The 13,084-nt window shown below is 32.5% G+C and overlaps 2 protein-coding genes across 2 annotated transcripts; both read left to right on the top strand.

The window, feature by feature from the left end:
- The first annotated feature begins 239 nt into the window (after positions 1-239).
- Positions 240-3,756, top strand: LOC127905302 (uncharacterized). Its single transcript, XM_052452798.1, has 4 exons — positions 240-1,638; positions 1,730-2,047; positions 2,130-2,229; positions 2,337-3,756. The coding sequence occupies exons 1-3, from the start codon at positions 1,040-1,042 to the stop codon at positions 2,131-2,133; spliced, it is 921 nt and encodes a 306-aa protein (XP_052308758.1). The 5' UTR covers positions 240-1,039; the 3' UTR covers positions 2,134-2,229; positions 2,337-3,756.
- A 239-nt stretch (positions 3,757-3,995) lies between these two features.
- On the top strand, positions 3,996-4,970 carry LOC127905393 (uncharacterized). Its single transcript, XM_052453409.1, has 2 exons — positions 3,996-4,605; positions 4,687-4,970. Exons 1-2 carry the CDS (start codon positions 4,373-4,375, stop codon positions 4,841-4,843), a joined length of 390 nt encoding a protein of 129 aa, XP_052309369.1. The 5' UTR covers positions 3,996-4,372; the 3' UTR covers positions 4,844-4,970.
- The last annotated feature ends 8,114 nt before the right edge of the window (positions 4,971-13,084 follow it).

The raw sequence follows: 13,084 nt of genomic DNA on the forward strand, positions 1-13,084 counted from the left end.
GAAACCCCTCGGTTTAGGATACCAAAAAATTGACATGTGCCCTAACTTCTGCATGTTATACTACCTTGAAAATGCTGAGATGACCGAGTTCATGACATGCGGGCATTCCCGTTACAAACCTAGAACTGGCAGGGGAAAGACTCTAGTGGCATATAAAAAACTTAGATACTTCCCGATCACACCTAGACTGCAGAGGTTATTCATGTCACCAAGAACTGCTGAGCACATGACATGGCACGAAGCACACCATGCGGTTGATGGAGTGATGGTTCATCCTTCTGACGGCGAAGCGTGGAAACGCTTTAACAGTGTTCATCCTCACTTTTCAGCTGAATCAAGGAATGTGCGTCTTGGGTTGTGTACAGACGGATTCAACCTATTTGGGTCATTTGCTGCTCCTTATTCTTGTTGGCCGGTCATACTCACAGTTTATAACTTGCCACCGGGAATGTGTATGAGGTCGGAGTTCATGTTTTTATCTACCGTCATACCCGGTGCAAGAAGCCCGTTGCGGAATATAGATGTTTGTCTTCGACCGTTGATTGATGAGTTGGCGCAGTTGTGGTCCTCCGGAGCTCTGACTTATGATATATCGAGGAAACAAAATTTCCTTATGAGGGCGGCTTTGATGTGGACTATCAATGATTTTCCAGCTTATGGAATGCTTTCTGGTTGGAGCACGCATGGGAAACTCGCATGTCCATACTACATGGAAAACAACAAGGCATTCACGCTAGCAAATGGAGGTAAAGCTTCTTTTTTTGACTGTCACCGTCACTTCTTGCCACTTCATCACAGGTACAGAAAGAATAGAAAAGATTTCTTTGTTGGCAGAGTTGAAAAAGATGTTGCATCCCCGCGTCTTTCTGGTGAAGAATTGCATGATGTTGTCTCAGAGTACGGTGACATTGTGTTTGGGCCTTCAATCAGGTAAGCAAAAGTTTCGTGGTTTTGGTTTGACCCATAATTGGGTAAAGCCAAGTATCTTTTTGAGCTTCCTTATTGGAAGACCAATCTGCTCCGCCATAACCTTGACGTCATGCACATCGAAAAGAACATGTTTGAGAACATTTTCAACACCGTCATGGATGTGAAGGGGAAGACAAAGGACAACATCAAGGCTAGATTGGATATAGCTTTATACTGTAACCGTAAAAATATGGAGTTGGTTTATAATGAGTCACGGGTCGCAAAACCAAGAGCAAGCTTCATGTTAGAGAAAAACGGACAACTGCTAGTCTACAAATGGCTTAAAAGTCTGTGTTTTCCGGATGGACATACATCGAACATATCAAGGCTGGTTAATATAGAGGACTGCAGATTGTATGGAATGAAGAGTCATGACTGCCACGTGTTTATGCAAACACTCATCCCATTAGCTTTTCGTGATTTGTTGCCAAAGGGAATATGGGATGCACTCACGGAGATCAGTCATTTCTTCAGAGATATATGCTCCAGCAAGTTGAATGTTGATCACATTGAGAGGATTCAAACGAATATCGTCGAGACACTATGCAAACTTGAGATGATATTCCCTCCATCATTTTTTGACTCAATGGAGCATCTCCCTATACATCTACCGTTCGAGGCAAAAGCTGGAGGACCGGTCCAATATAGATGGATGTACCCATTCGAACGGTTAGATATTACAGTTGCAATGTAATTCATATATAAAAGTATTTTATATGTTTTTCTTAATTGAAAATACTTGATTAATATTTCAATGCAGGTACTTGTTTAATCTCAAGAAAAAGGTTAAGAACAAGGCGCATGTTGAGGCTTCGATATGTGAGGCCTATATTGTTGAGGAGATCTCAACATTTATCTCGTACTATTTCGAACCTCATCTGAGAATGAGAATCAATCGCGTTCCACGACATGATGATGGCGGTGAAGTGCCTTCCAGTGGGAACTTGTCAATATTCTCCAATACTGGACGACCCACACCTAAAAATGCCGTAAGAGGAAGATATTTGTCGGAAATAGAGTTCAAACAAGCACACAATTATGTTCTATTTAACTGTGATGAGCTGAGACCTTTTATTCAGTAAGTTTATACTAATTAAACTTTGTTAGTAATATACTGTTAATTATATATTGTAATATCATACACTCATTATCACTTGCAGGTAACATCGTCAATATTTGTTATCCAATAACTCACAGCTGACCGAATCCCAGATCTTTCAATTACAAGATGAGTAGTTTGCCACGTGGTTTAGAACACATGTAAGCACTATCATAAACTCATTCTAACTTGCAAAATTACTGTACGTATGCATGTCATTACGAGATTCTCGTTCATTTACTGTTTATTGATGTACATTACATACAAGGTTTATCAAATGGGAAGGAGTGCACCTAAGTCATTGTCTTCACTAAGCCTGGTGCCTGAAAGAAAATGTAAGTGCTACAACGGGTATTTTGTCAATGGATATGTTTTCCATACTGAAGAATACGGGCAAGGAAGAAAGACATACAACAGCGGTGTTTGTGTTAAGGGATCCACTAGTAGTGAGTTAGAAGTTGACTACTATGGTAGATTAGAAGAGATCGTCGAACTGCAATATCATAACGAGCAGAATATAGTGTTTTTATTCAAATGCTATTGGTATGACATGACTGACAGAGGAATCAGAGTTGATCCGCACTATGGTTTGGTCGAAATCAACTCAAAAGCTAGACTCCGCAACATAAACGATGTCTTTGTTTTCGCAAAGCAAGGTCAACAAATTTATTACACATACACCCCTTCATTTAGAAAGGATCGATCAAGAGTGGATTGGTTGTCCATTTTAAAAATGAAACCCCGGGGTCGTGTCGAGGTTGTTCAGGATGAGAACGAAGACACAAGTATGCGAGATGAAGTCTTTCAAGTTAGTGAGGTGGTTGAACCATATCGAGTTGCTCCTTCGATTGAATTGGAAGAAAATTCAAATTTTCGTGTTTTCGTTGATAGTCTTGTTGATGTTAACGCAGAGGAGTTGAATTTTGTTTTGGGCTCTAGCGGACAAGCAAATGTCGATGAAGAAGATGATATTCATATTGAAGATTGCGATGAAGGTGATGACAATTCAATTGATGACGAAAAAGAAGAAAATTCTGACTAACTACCAAAATGAAGCCCTATGTAAAACCCTTTTTTTTTTCATGTAATTTAGATTATGGATGATATATTTTGAAACACAAAATATTTATTACTTGAAATAATTAGTTGAAATGCCACAATTACGAAATAATTACTTGAAATGCCACCACATCACCGACGGCCACACCGACGGACGTAAGTCCGTCGGCATTTCACAGAGAGTTCGAAAACAATTACTGGTAATGCCACCAAATCACCGACGGCCACACCGACGGACTTAAGTCCATCGGCATTTCACAGAGAGTTCGAAAACAATTACTGGTAATGCCACCAAATCACCGACGGACTTAAGTCCGTTGGCATTTCACAGAGAGTTCGAAAATAATTACTGGTAATGCCACCACGTCACCGACAGAAACACCGACGAATTTATAGTCGTCGATAATGTGTCAATTTTACCGACACAATTACCGACAGACTACGCGAATATCAAAGGGTTGTGCATTAAATGCATCTCTGACCGCTGCATTAAAACTGGCTTTTAACCTACCCCGACCGCCTTTTCAGTTCATTTTCTCTTCTCCTCAGTTTTCACCATTCTTTTCCTCTCCGTTCTTCACTCCGTTCTTCACTCCGATCTCAAGCTTTTTTTATCGTGAATCTCCATCATATTAAAAGGTTAGTGTTTCCTCTATTTCATTTTACTTTAATGGTTTTTTTTTGCTATTTTTTTGGTTATTTTTTTTGTTTTGGTGTATTTTTTGTAATGTAGATAAAGTCTATAGTTTTTTTTGCATAATTCATTGCTAAAGTCTATAGTTTTTTTTTTTTGAATTTATTGAATATTTTTTTATTGTTGTATTGGCATAATTATTATTAGTTAATTTGTTGAATATTTATTGTTAATGTTGAATTTACCATAGAATTAGTAATTGAATATGTTGGAATAATTATTAATTTTACTTTATTATTGCATGATTTGTGTTTAATTTTTTCCATTTATTTTGATTGTTATTCTAGAGTTTTTTTTTAATTTATTGTTTTGTTGTATTGGCATAATTATTGAATAATTACTTGAATTGTAATTCTTAATGTTGAATTTACCTTAGGATTAGTAATTGAATATGTTGGAATAATTAGTATAGATTGGGTAAATTGGTTGTGGCTATTGTTAATATGTGCAGGTTTGTGGATTTGGGTAGTATCCGGTATAGGGGAGGTGCTGTCGAATTTTTTTTTTACATTTGAATTTAATTATATAATTATTTGTATCAAATTGTGTAGATGCGTAGAACGAAAACCAGAGCTGGTCGCTCAAGTGCGGTCGCAGCTAGTTCGTCTAGCAGCGAGGATGATATTTCCTTAGGTGCCTCTCAAGAAGAGGCACCTACACCACCTGCGCCGTCAACCGATGCTGCCTCTTCCAGCGGTACTTCACAGCGCAGAGGCGGCGTGCCTTCGCAGCGGAATCAATTTACCCGCAAGTACGAGGCACAGTGGAAGGACGACCTTTCAATGTAAGTTTGTTAAGGTTTTAGTTTTTTTTTTTTAAATTACAACATAATTTATGAAGTAATCACTATTTCATTTATTTTCAGGTTCACAAACATTGAAGCCGCCCGAGTAATATCATCGGCGTTTAAATCATCGATGGAGATTCCATTGTTTCAATGGAGTCAGATATCCAAGCATCCTGAATGGATGCCTCAAATCAATGCATGGTTTAACAGGTTTGAGGTTGGTATTAATTTATAATTTTCAGCTTATTAATATAATTGTAAATAAATTATTATTTTTATTTAAACTTGTTTATTTATACACAGCACAAATTCTGCTGGGACATTGAGCATAACACTGTTGTGAGGAGGGTGTGGGAAAATCATGCGGCAACTAGGTAAGATCGAAAACAATACAGGATTTTTTTAGACAAAAATTTATGTTTCGAAATGTAATTTTTGGTTGCGTGAAGTAGGTTGCGTGATTTTTGGTATGAAGCACAGAAAAAGGCAAAAAAAACCGCGAGGGATAGGGGTTTCCAAGGCTGGAACGATGTTGCGGTTTGGAGGGATTTCAAACCGATATACATCCCGGAAGATATATGGCCGCACTATCTTGAGCACGTGACGTCTGAGTGGTTCACACGACGCTCGCAGTCCGGTGCTGGCAACCGGAATCGGCTAATTCATGGCGGGGTGACAACGCACACTGGCGGCTCCGTTCCGTTTGCTGCACATGTGAAACAGATGGTAAGATTAATTTAAATGAAATATATCGTTAAATTCAGTTGTTGTTAATATATCTTTTTTCATTATAGGCTGCGTCTCTTGGACGTGAGCCGAGCCCGATGGAGCTGTTTGTGGAGACGCACGTGCGGAGTCAAGACCGCCAGAAGGGGGCGCAACAGTTCGTTGATAACCGTGCTCAGCATTTCGTGGTATGTTTGTTCAATCATTTTATTTTGTAAGTTATTATGTTTATTGTATTGAATATGATGATTACTTTTTTTTTATTTTCAGGAGACCTATAATAATCGGTTGAGGGAGAGATACGGGGACGATATTTTGACCCATCCGGAATTCGATCCGGATTTGTGGATGGAGATTGGCTCGTCAGGTGAACCCGATAAAAATCGGGTTTACGGGCTCTTCAACACTACGGCCGACAACTTGCGGTCGACCCGTAGTGTTTCAACCGTTGGGAGCTCCTAATCAATATCGAGCTCTCAATCTAAGAAGTTCGTGACCTTGCAGCAACACACGGCTCAGCTCACCGAGAAATACGATAACCTAAAAGCGGAGTACGCAGAACTCAAAGCGTCTCATGCACAACAAAGAGCGGAACAAAGAGCGGAGTCTGAGCAACTCAAAGCGTCTCAAGCACAACAAAAAGCGGAGTATGAAGCGGCTCATGAACAACAAAAAGCGGCTTATGAACAGCTTCGCGAAATGATTATGAACTTGTCAAATAGTGGAACATGTGCGCCTAATCTTTTTTGGCCGTATAACCACCAGCCTCCGCCAGGATCTCCTCCTCCTCCTCCAGCTCCATCTTTATATTAATTTGTAATCAACATTATTTACCTTTAAAACTTCATTTAATATTTTTCTTGAAACATATTCAGTTTGTAATGAATATTATTTAACTTTGTTTTTTTTTATGTTTAATATAAATTTTATTTGCATAATTGGTTTGTATTACAATTAATTTATATAGTTTTATATTATATATCCTAAATAATTTTTTAAAAACAAATTAAGAAAACAAATATTACCAAGGATTTTACCGACGGATGAATTCGGTCGGTATTTTAAAAACTCACTGACAGACTTACCGACGGAATTAATCCGTCGGCATTTAACAGTAGCTTCCACAATTACCGACGAATTTACAGACAGACATATTCTGTCGGTATTTCATACACTCACCGACAGATTTACCGACGATTATTTTCCGTCGGTAAATCACAATATTCCGACGGACTAAAAATCCGTCGGTATATTTCAAGCGGGAATCTTTTTTTTTTTGGCACGCAAATTCCGTCTGTAAAACCATCGGCAAATGGTTTTTTTGTTTTTCCGACTGATATAGCGACGGAAGGGGGAATCACCGACGAATGGAAAGCCGACGGATGTAATCCGTCGGTGATGACATCGGTAAAAAAATCACCGACGAACTTCTAATCACACACCGACGGAATTGGTCCGTCGGTAAAACTGTGAAATCTTGTAGTGTTCTCCAACGTCTCTACAACAACAAAAGCCTTTATAATAATGAAATTACAAATATAGAAAAAAAAACATTATAATCATATTGTATAATGACTGGACCAGGAAAATTTTTATGGTGGAAAATGTTCAGTTTTTTTGTTTTTTTATTTTTAGAATCATGTCCTTATTTTTTCATGACACATGGCACACCTAGCTCGCGGATATCTTAATTCCTTGTATCTTATTATAGCTTGGTTTAATTCTTAATATTAACAAAACATGATTACCCTTCGAAAAATACTGTAAATATATATTCATTTACATTATTAATTAAAGTAGTATAATGATATTTTTCTTCATCAAACCAAAAAATATTAAACTGATAATTGGGGATGTTGATATCTTTTCACAAGTGTATTAATCATTACTAATTTTATAAAAAAATGTTCTTAAAAAAAAATTAAAATTAACATCTAAGAGGTTTTGTTTTTTTTTTCACAATGGTTTATTCATGGTTAATAGGTGAGCTTAGGAATAATTTGATATTTTTATTTTAAAAAATAAAAATAAAAATAAAAAGCATTGTGAGACAATCAAAATATCCTTGAAAGTCAAAAAAACTAAAATTGGCCTCAAAGAGTTTTATCATAAGAATAATGTTTAAAAAAAGGATGCATATTAAATTCATATGTAATTATTCATAATGTAATTGCTAACATTATCATAAAAAAACTAAAATCTTAAGTCAAAGTATGATATAATCATATAATTTTTAAAATATCATTATAATTACTAATCTTGAAGAAAATTTTGTTTAATATATAAAAAAGAAAATAATTAAATAAAAAGGAAAATTGAAGAAGAGCTAAGAGAGCTAAACCTAGCCATGCCTAAACTTGAAAGGATTATCCAAGCGTCCGTAGGATTGGAAGACCAGGATCACATGCCTAGTCTTTAAAAAACAAAAAGTATAGTTATGCTTAGGCTTGGAAGGTCAGTTCTGCATGTTGATCTTTTGATTGTTTTGTTTTTTTGTGTTTTTTTGTTAAATTGTTTTTTTTTTTTGAATTTCAATCTTATAAAATTTATTTTGTATTTCAATTCTGATTTTCATTATTTTAATTACTATTTTTTATTTTTAATTATTTTGTATAATTGATATTCTTTTTGTCAATTTTATTCTTCAATATTTAATTGATTGAAAATTAAGTTTCATGATATTTTTTAAATAGGGTACTTCTGGTTTAATGACTAGGGTCATAAGTTTACGAAGTTAAAACGAGTTAATATTGATTTTTTTATTTAAAAAATAGCTTTGTGATTTTCTTCATTTTCTTTTCTAATAAGTAATCTCAATCTCATGACATACGTCACAATTTTGACAGGATAACTTGGATTGGCTCAACCTGGATTACTAGAGTTATAGGTTTGTCATGCTAATTTAGGTTGACTCAGCCCGATTACTTTAGGTCTTTTTTTTTTTATCAACTCCATTCTTCTGTATTTAATGGGTTAGGAATTAAACTACACCGTTTATCCTCTTTTTAAAAAGATATATTTTTTTTCCATGTTATTGTGAGCATTTTTATTAGATTTTATCCATCTATTTTTTAATTTATTATCTAACTAAAATAAAACTACTTTATTTGACATAGATAAATTTATAACTTGAGTTGTAAAAATAAATAAATCATGCTCTTTATATAATAGAGGTCCACAACTAGTTAGTTGTCTAATCAATAAATAAGACCTATTGATTAGTTGAATGAACTCCTCCAATTCATTGAACATGATATATCATTTATATGGTTTCAAAAATAATTATTATTAGAGGACACAACAATATAAGACTTTACCTAATAATTCTAATTTAATTTATAATTAAAACAAAACCTAACCTCTTCCCCGTAATTAACAAAAACATAAAGCTAGAAGGAAAATTATTGTAGCTATAAATCACTGTTAATTGAAATAGTGATTTAATGAAATTTTTATGGATAAAAAAAACTTTAATTTCATCTAGGCATTAAAGGTAACAGGATTTTTTAATTATGATACAATTGTCTTTAATAATTTGTGCATAGTTAGGTTAGTGATTTCATTTTTCTATGCTTAGTAAAATTATTGATTTACATATACAATAAAAAAAATTCCTTTTAATCTGAAGTATTATAGTCATTTTAATTTTTTAAAAATAGTAAAATTACTTTGTTTTCCTAAAAGATAAAATCAACATATCTCTTTCATAATGATTTTTTTTTGTTATTTTACATTAGTTTTATTATTAATTTGAATGTTACCCAAACACTTTATTTTATTGACCATATATTATATGTTATAAAAACTAAAACATGTTGGTGTTTGCTATGCATTTGCTAAAAAGTGCCCCCGTGCCTTTTTGGCAATGAGCACAGGGCCATCCAGCCATAAAACACCATCTCCATGATAATGTTCGAAAAATCTTGGTGCCCCTTCATAATGGGTCGGTACGTGCACCAAACATGCCTTTGATTGGGCTCTAACAACTATTTGTTTTTGCCCCCCCCCCCCCCCTCCCCCGGCGAATTTGGTGCTAGTCACAACAATAATTCACACCAACTCTACAATTTATTTTTCTTTTACATTTGGTCCCTATATTTTGATTTTTATTTTTAAAATTTTAAATAATCCATAAAATTACAATTTATTTTCAATTTAACCCCTACCATGTTTTAGTCTTTTAAATTTGGTCCATATTTTTTTATTACTATTTGTTTTGTTTGGGATCAATCTTTAGATTTTGTTTTTTACAATTTCATCCTCCTTGGTTTTTTTCCTATTAAATTTGATTCTTATTCTTTTTATTGCTATCATTTTTGCATTAATAATTTTTTAGATTGGTATTTTTTTAAAGATTTCATCCTTCAAATTAAATTGTTTGTCCTTTTTCTCTATTTTTTAAGCGATGTTTTTTTTTATTAATTATATTTTATAGTTTGCCTTTTATGGGGTTAGTGTTAGGTTCATAACCAGAGTTACCGATTTCAAATATTAATGTGAGTTCACTTATGCTTTTTATGTGTCCATTTTTAAATTGATTTATTTTATTTTATTTTGCTAGAAATTGAGCTTCAATATTTTTTTTTATTTTGATTTTCTCTTTTAGGAAGTTATCATATTCTCATTAATTTGAATTATTAAGAATTGATCTTCAAACTTTATATTTTTATTTTTCTTTCTATGAGATCATCTCAATCATATATCTATAGCCACAGAGTTTATGAGTAAACTTAGTTTAATAAGGTTTTTTTTTGTTGTTTCTACTTTTTTTTTATTATTTTTTTATAGTTATGTGTTGTTTGATAATCTTGGTAATCTCAGGTCGGGTTCTTTTTACATTTTTTTTAAAATTTTTGTTGCACGTTTCTTTATTGTTATTGACTTTTTTATTCATATTATTTAAATTATCAATTGAACTAATGACCACGGCCTCATTTTTTTTTTTCTAGCATTCTTTTTTTACATTGAAAAAAAAATGGTTGGCTTGCACGGGCCACAAATCTAGTTTTTAACTAAATTCTTGAATATTAAAATATACATTTTTATCCATTTTTATTATCTTTTGATCTTCACAAATAATTTTTTTAAGAATCAAGACATAAATCTTTGACTTATCATAGCTGATATAATAGATAATATGAACAGAAAAATAATTGATATAAAAGCCAACCTAAAAGATATATATTGATATGTGAAAAAAAAAACGTGTATAATGAAATCTCTATTACTTCAAACTAAAAGATCTATGATAGATGGTCATGAAACTAATAAACACTTTTTATAAACATGCACATTGATGCGTGTTAATCCAATTTAAGCCATTGTTTTTGTTTTTTACTTTACAAATTAATGTGGGTTGTTTTTAATCCTTTCAGGTTTTCACAAAAATATCATCAATCATGTTCCAAAATTACCATTAATAACTTTGTATCTCGTTTTTGCCTCTAATTGTTTTTAATATTTCTTCAAAAAATAAAAACAATTCGAAGAAAAAGCATTTTCAATAAAATTTCTTCAATTGTTCAAAATTTAACTATTTCCTAAGATTTTCTTATATTTTTAATATTTTTTAATAATTTATTTTGATTTCAAGGAGGCAATAAAAATGAGAAAAAAATAAGATAGAAAAAATTGAATGTGAGGTGAAAAATAGAAAAGAAGCAATGACAACTGGCGGAGTGTGAAAAAATTAAAAATTTAAAAGAGTAAAAAAGAGAGAGAAAAATAAAAAAATAAATAAAATATGAGAGTTAGAATATCTTTGTCCAAATTTTCAATATCATAATCATACATTAGGGTTTTTTTTTCTTTATTTTTTTTTGTTTTTTTTTCAAATGAAGAAACCTAAATAGGATTTTTTAAATAAAAATATTTATTTATAAATGTCTTAACCTGATTTTTTATCCCATTTTCTTACCTTTTTCAAAAATCTAAAAAAATAACAAACAAAACCAAAAAATATATTTTTGATGTATTTGTGTTGTTTTTGGCATTTTCAATGTCTTTTCAAAATAATTAAAAATTCAAAAATTTTATTTTGATGCATTCGATTTTTAATGTACTCGTTTCAAAATGATTGATAAATTTTTCTTATTGAGTCAATATTAATGTTGTTTTTTTAAAAATAAATCAAAATACAAAAATAAAATACATAAAAAATAAAAAAAATATTTGGATAAGAAGAGCAAAGTGAAAAAAAATGAACCAAAATTATTTTGGATTTTTTTATCACCAAATTTGCTTAGAAAACAAATAATTGAGAGAAAAAAATTTATTTTATTTATAAATAATGAAGGAATCTTAAAAAGAAAAAAAACAAACATTAGTAAGAGCGCGCACACACAAACAAAAACTCTCATAGTCAAACACACCCCTATGTTTGGTATTGCGATAGCTGTTGTGGTTGTGGTTTGAAAAAAGTTGTTTTATAAAAAAGTACTTTTAGTTGAGGTTGATTTGGAAAAATATATGTTTGGTTAAACTGTGGTTGAAATTGAGGTTGAACAAAAAGTAGTTTAATGTGTTTGGCTAAGAATACTTTTGAAATTGAGGTTATAAAATAATTTAAAAATATATATATATTAATATTTATAGTTTTTAATTTAAATATTGTAGATTTAACTATTGCTATTACATCATGAAATAAATCATACTCTATATAAAAAAAATTTCTTGTTCCATTAAACTATCTACAATTCCATTACATACAAAATTCATCCGACAAGAACTACAGTTTTCATGATTTTTTGAGCGTGTAATAAAATTAGGTAAAATACTATCAGGAATAAAATTGAGATTACAGTACGAGTAAATTTAATTCACCTTAAACTAATTTTTTTTTAAAAAAAAATTATTGTTCACGTTCACGTGAACAGTGCGAGTGAAATCAATTAACTGCACTGGGTTTTTGAAAAAAAAAACTTTGTTCACGTGAACAGTCCGAGTGAATTAAGCGCGCAACAACATCAGGTAAAATATAATCAGGAACAAAATTGGGAATGCGATCAAATTCTGCAAATGCTACGTCATCAAGCGATCTCTGTCTAATTTATGTAGTGTCATTGAATAATGTTAAACACTAGTTTTTCGAATAAAACACAATTAAAAAATAAAAAAAATTATTTTTTATTTTACTTGGCTGGACCTGGTTCAATGTATTTTGAGCTTTGAACCGGAACCGGTCCGACCGGAACAGTGGAGGTGGTTACACTGTTCATACTAATTAATTAGCATGAACAGTGAAGCATGCTACAACATGCAGGAAGCAGCATTTTGCTGCTTTTCTTTCTGCAGTGTTTCAGATGCAAAAAGACTGTGGGACCCATGAACAGTAAACTATTTTTGTTCCTTTACCAAACGGATTGCATCTGCGTTTTGTTTAAAACGCAGACGCAACCTCGTTACCAAACGACCTTAAAACAACTCATGACCCTCTCTTGTGAAAAAAAAAAAGTTGCTCCCTCAATATCCTCACACCAGTGTTAAACCTGTCCTCCACAATCACCACACAAAATACATTATCCCTGCTACCACCTGAACCGTCACTAACTGCATTAAAAAAGGCCACCGCTACGTTTAGTTGAGGCTCGCTATGGTAAAAAAGGGGTCATGGATTATTTATTTGGAAGAAACAACCTGAGATTGTTTTTTCTTATTCTCCCAGACCCATAAAAGAATCTAAGTTGTGTTGCTTCTTTTTTGTGATAGCATCAATTCTATTTCCCTCTCACTGTCAACCATCTGAACAACG

This window comes from Populus trichocarpa, chromosome 5 (genome assembly GCF_000002775.5).
Source record: "Populus trichocarpa isolate Nisqually-1 chromosome 5, P.trichocarpa_v4.1, whole genome shotgun sequence".
NCBI lineage: Eukaryota > Viridiplantae > Streptophyta > Magnoliopsida > Malpighiales > Salicaceae > Populus > Populus trichocarpa.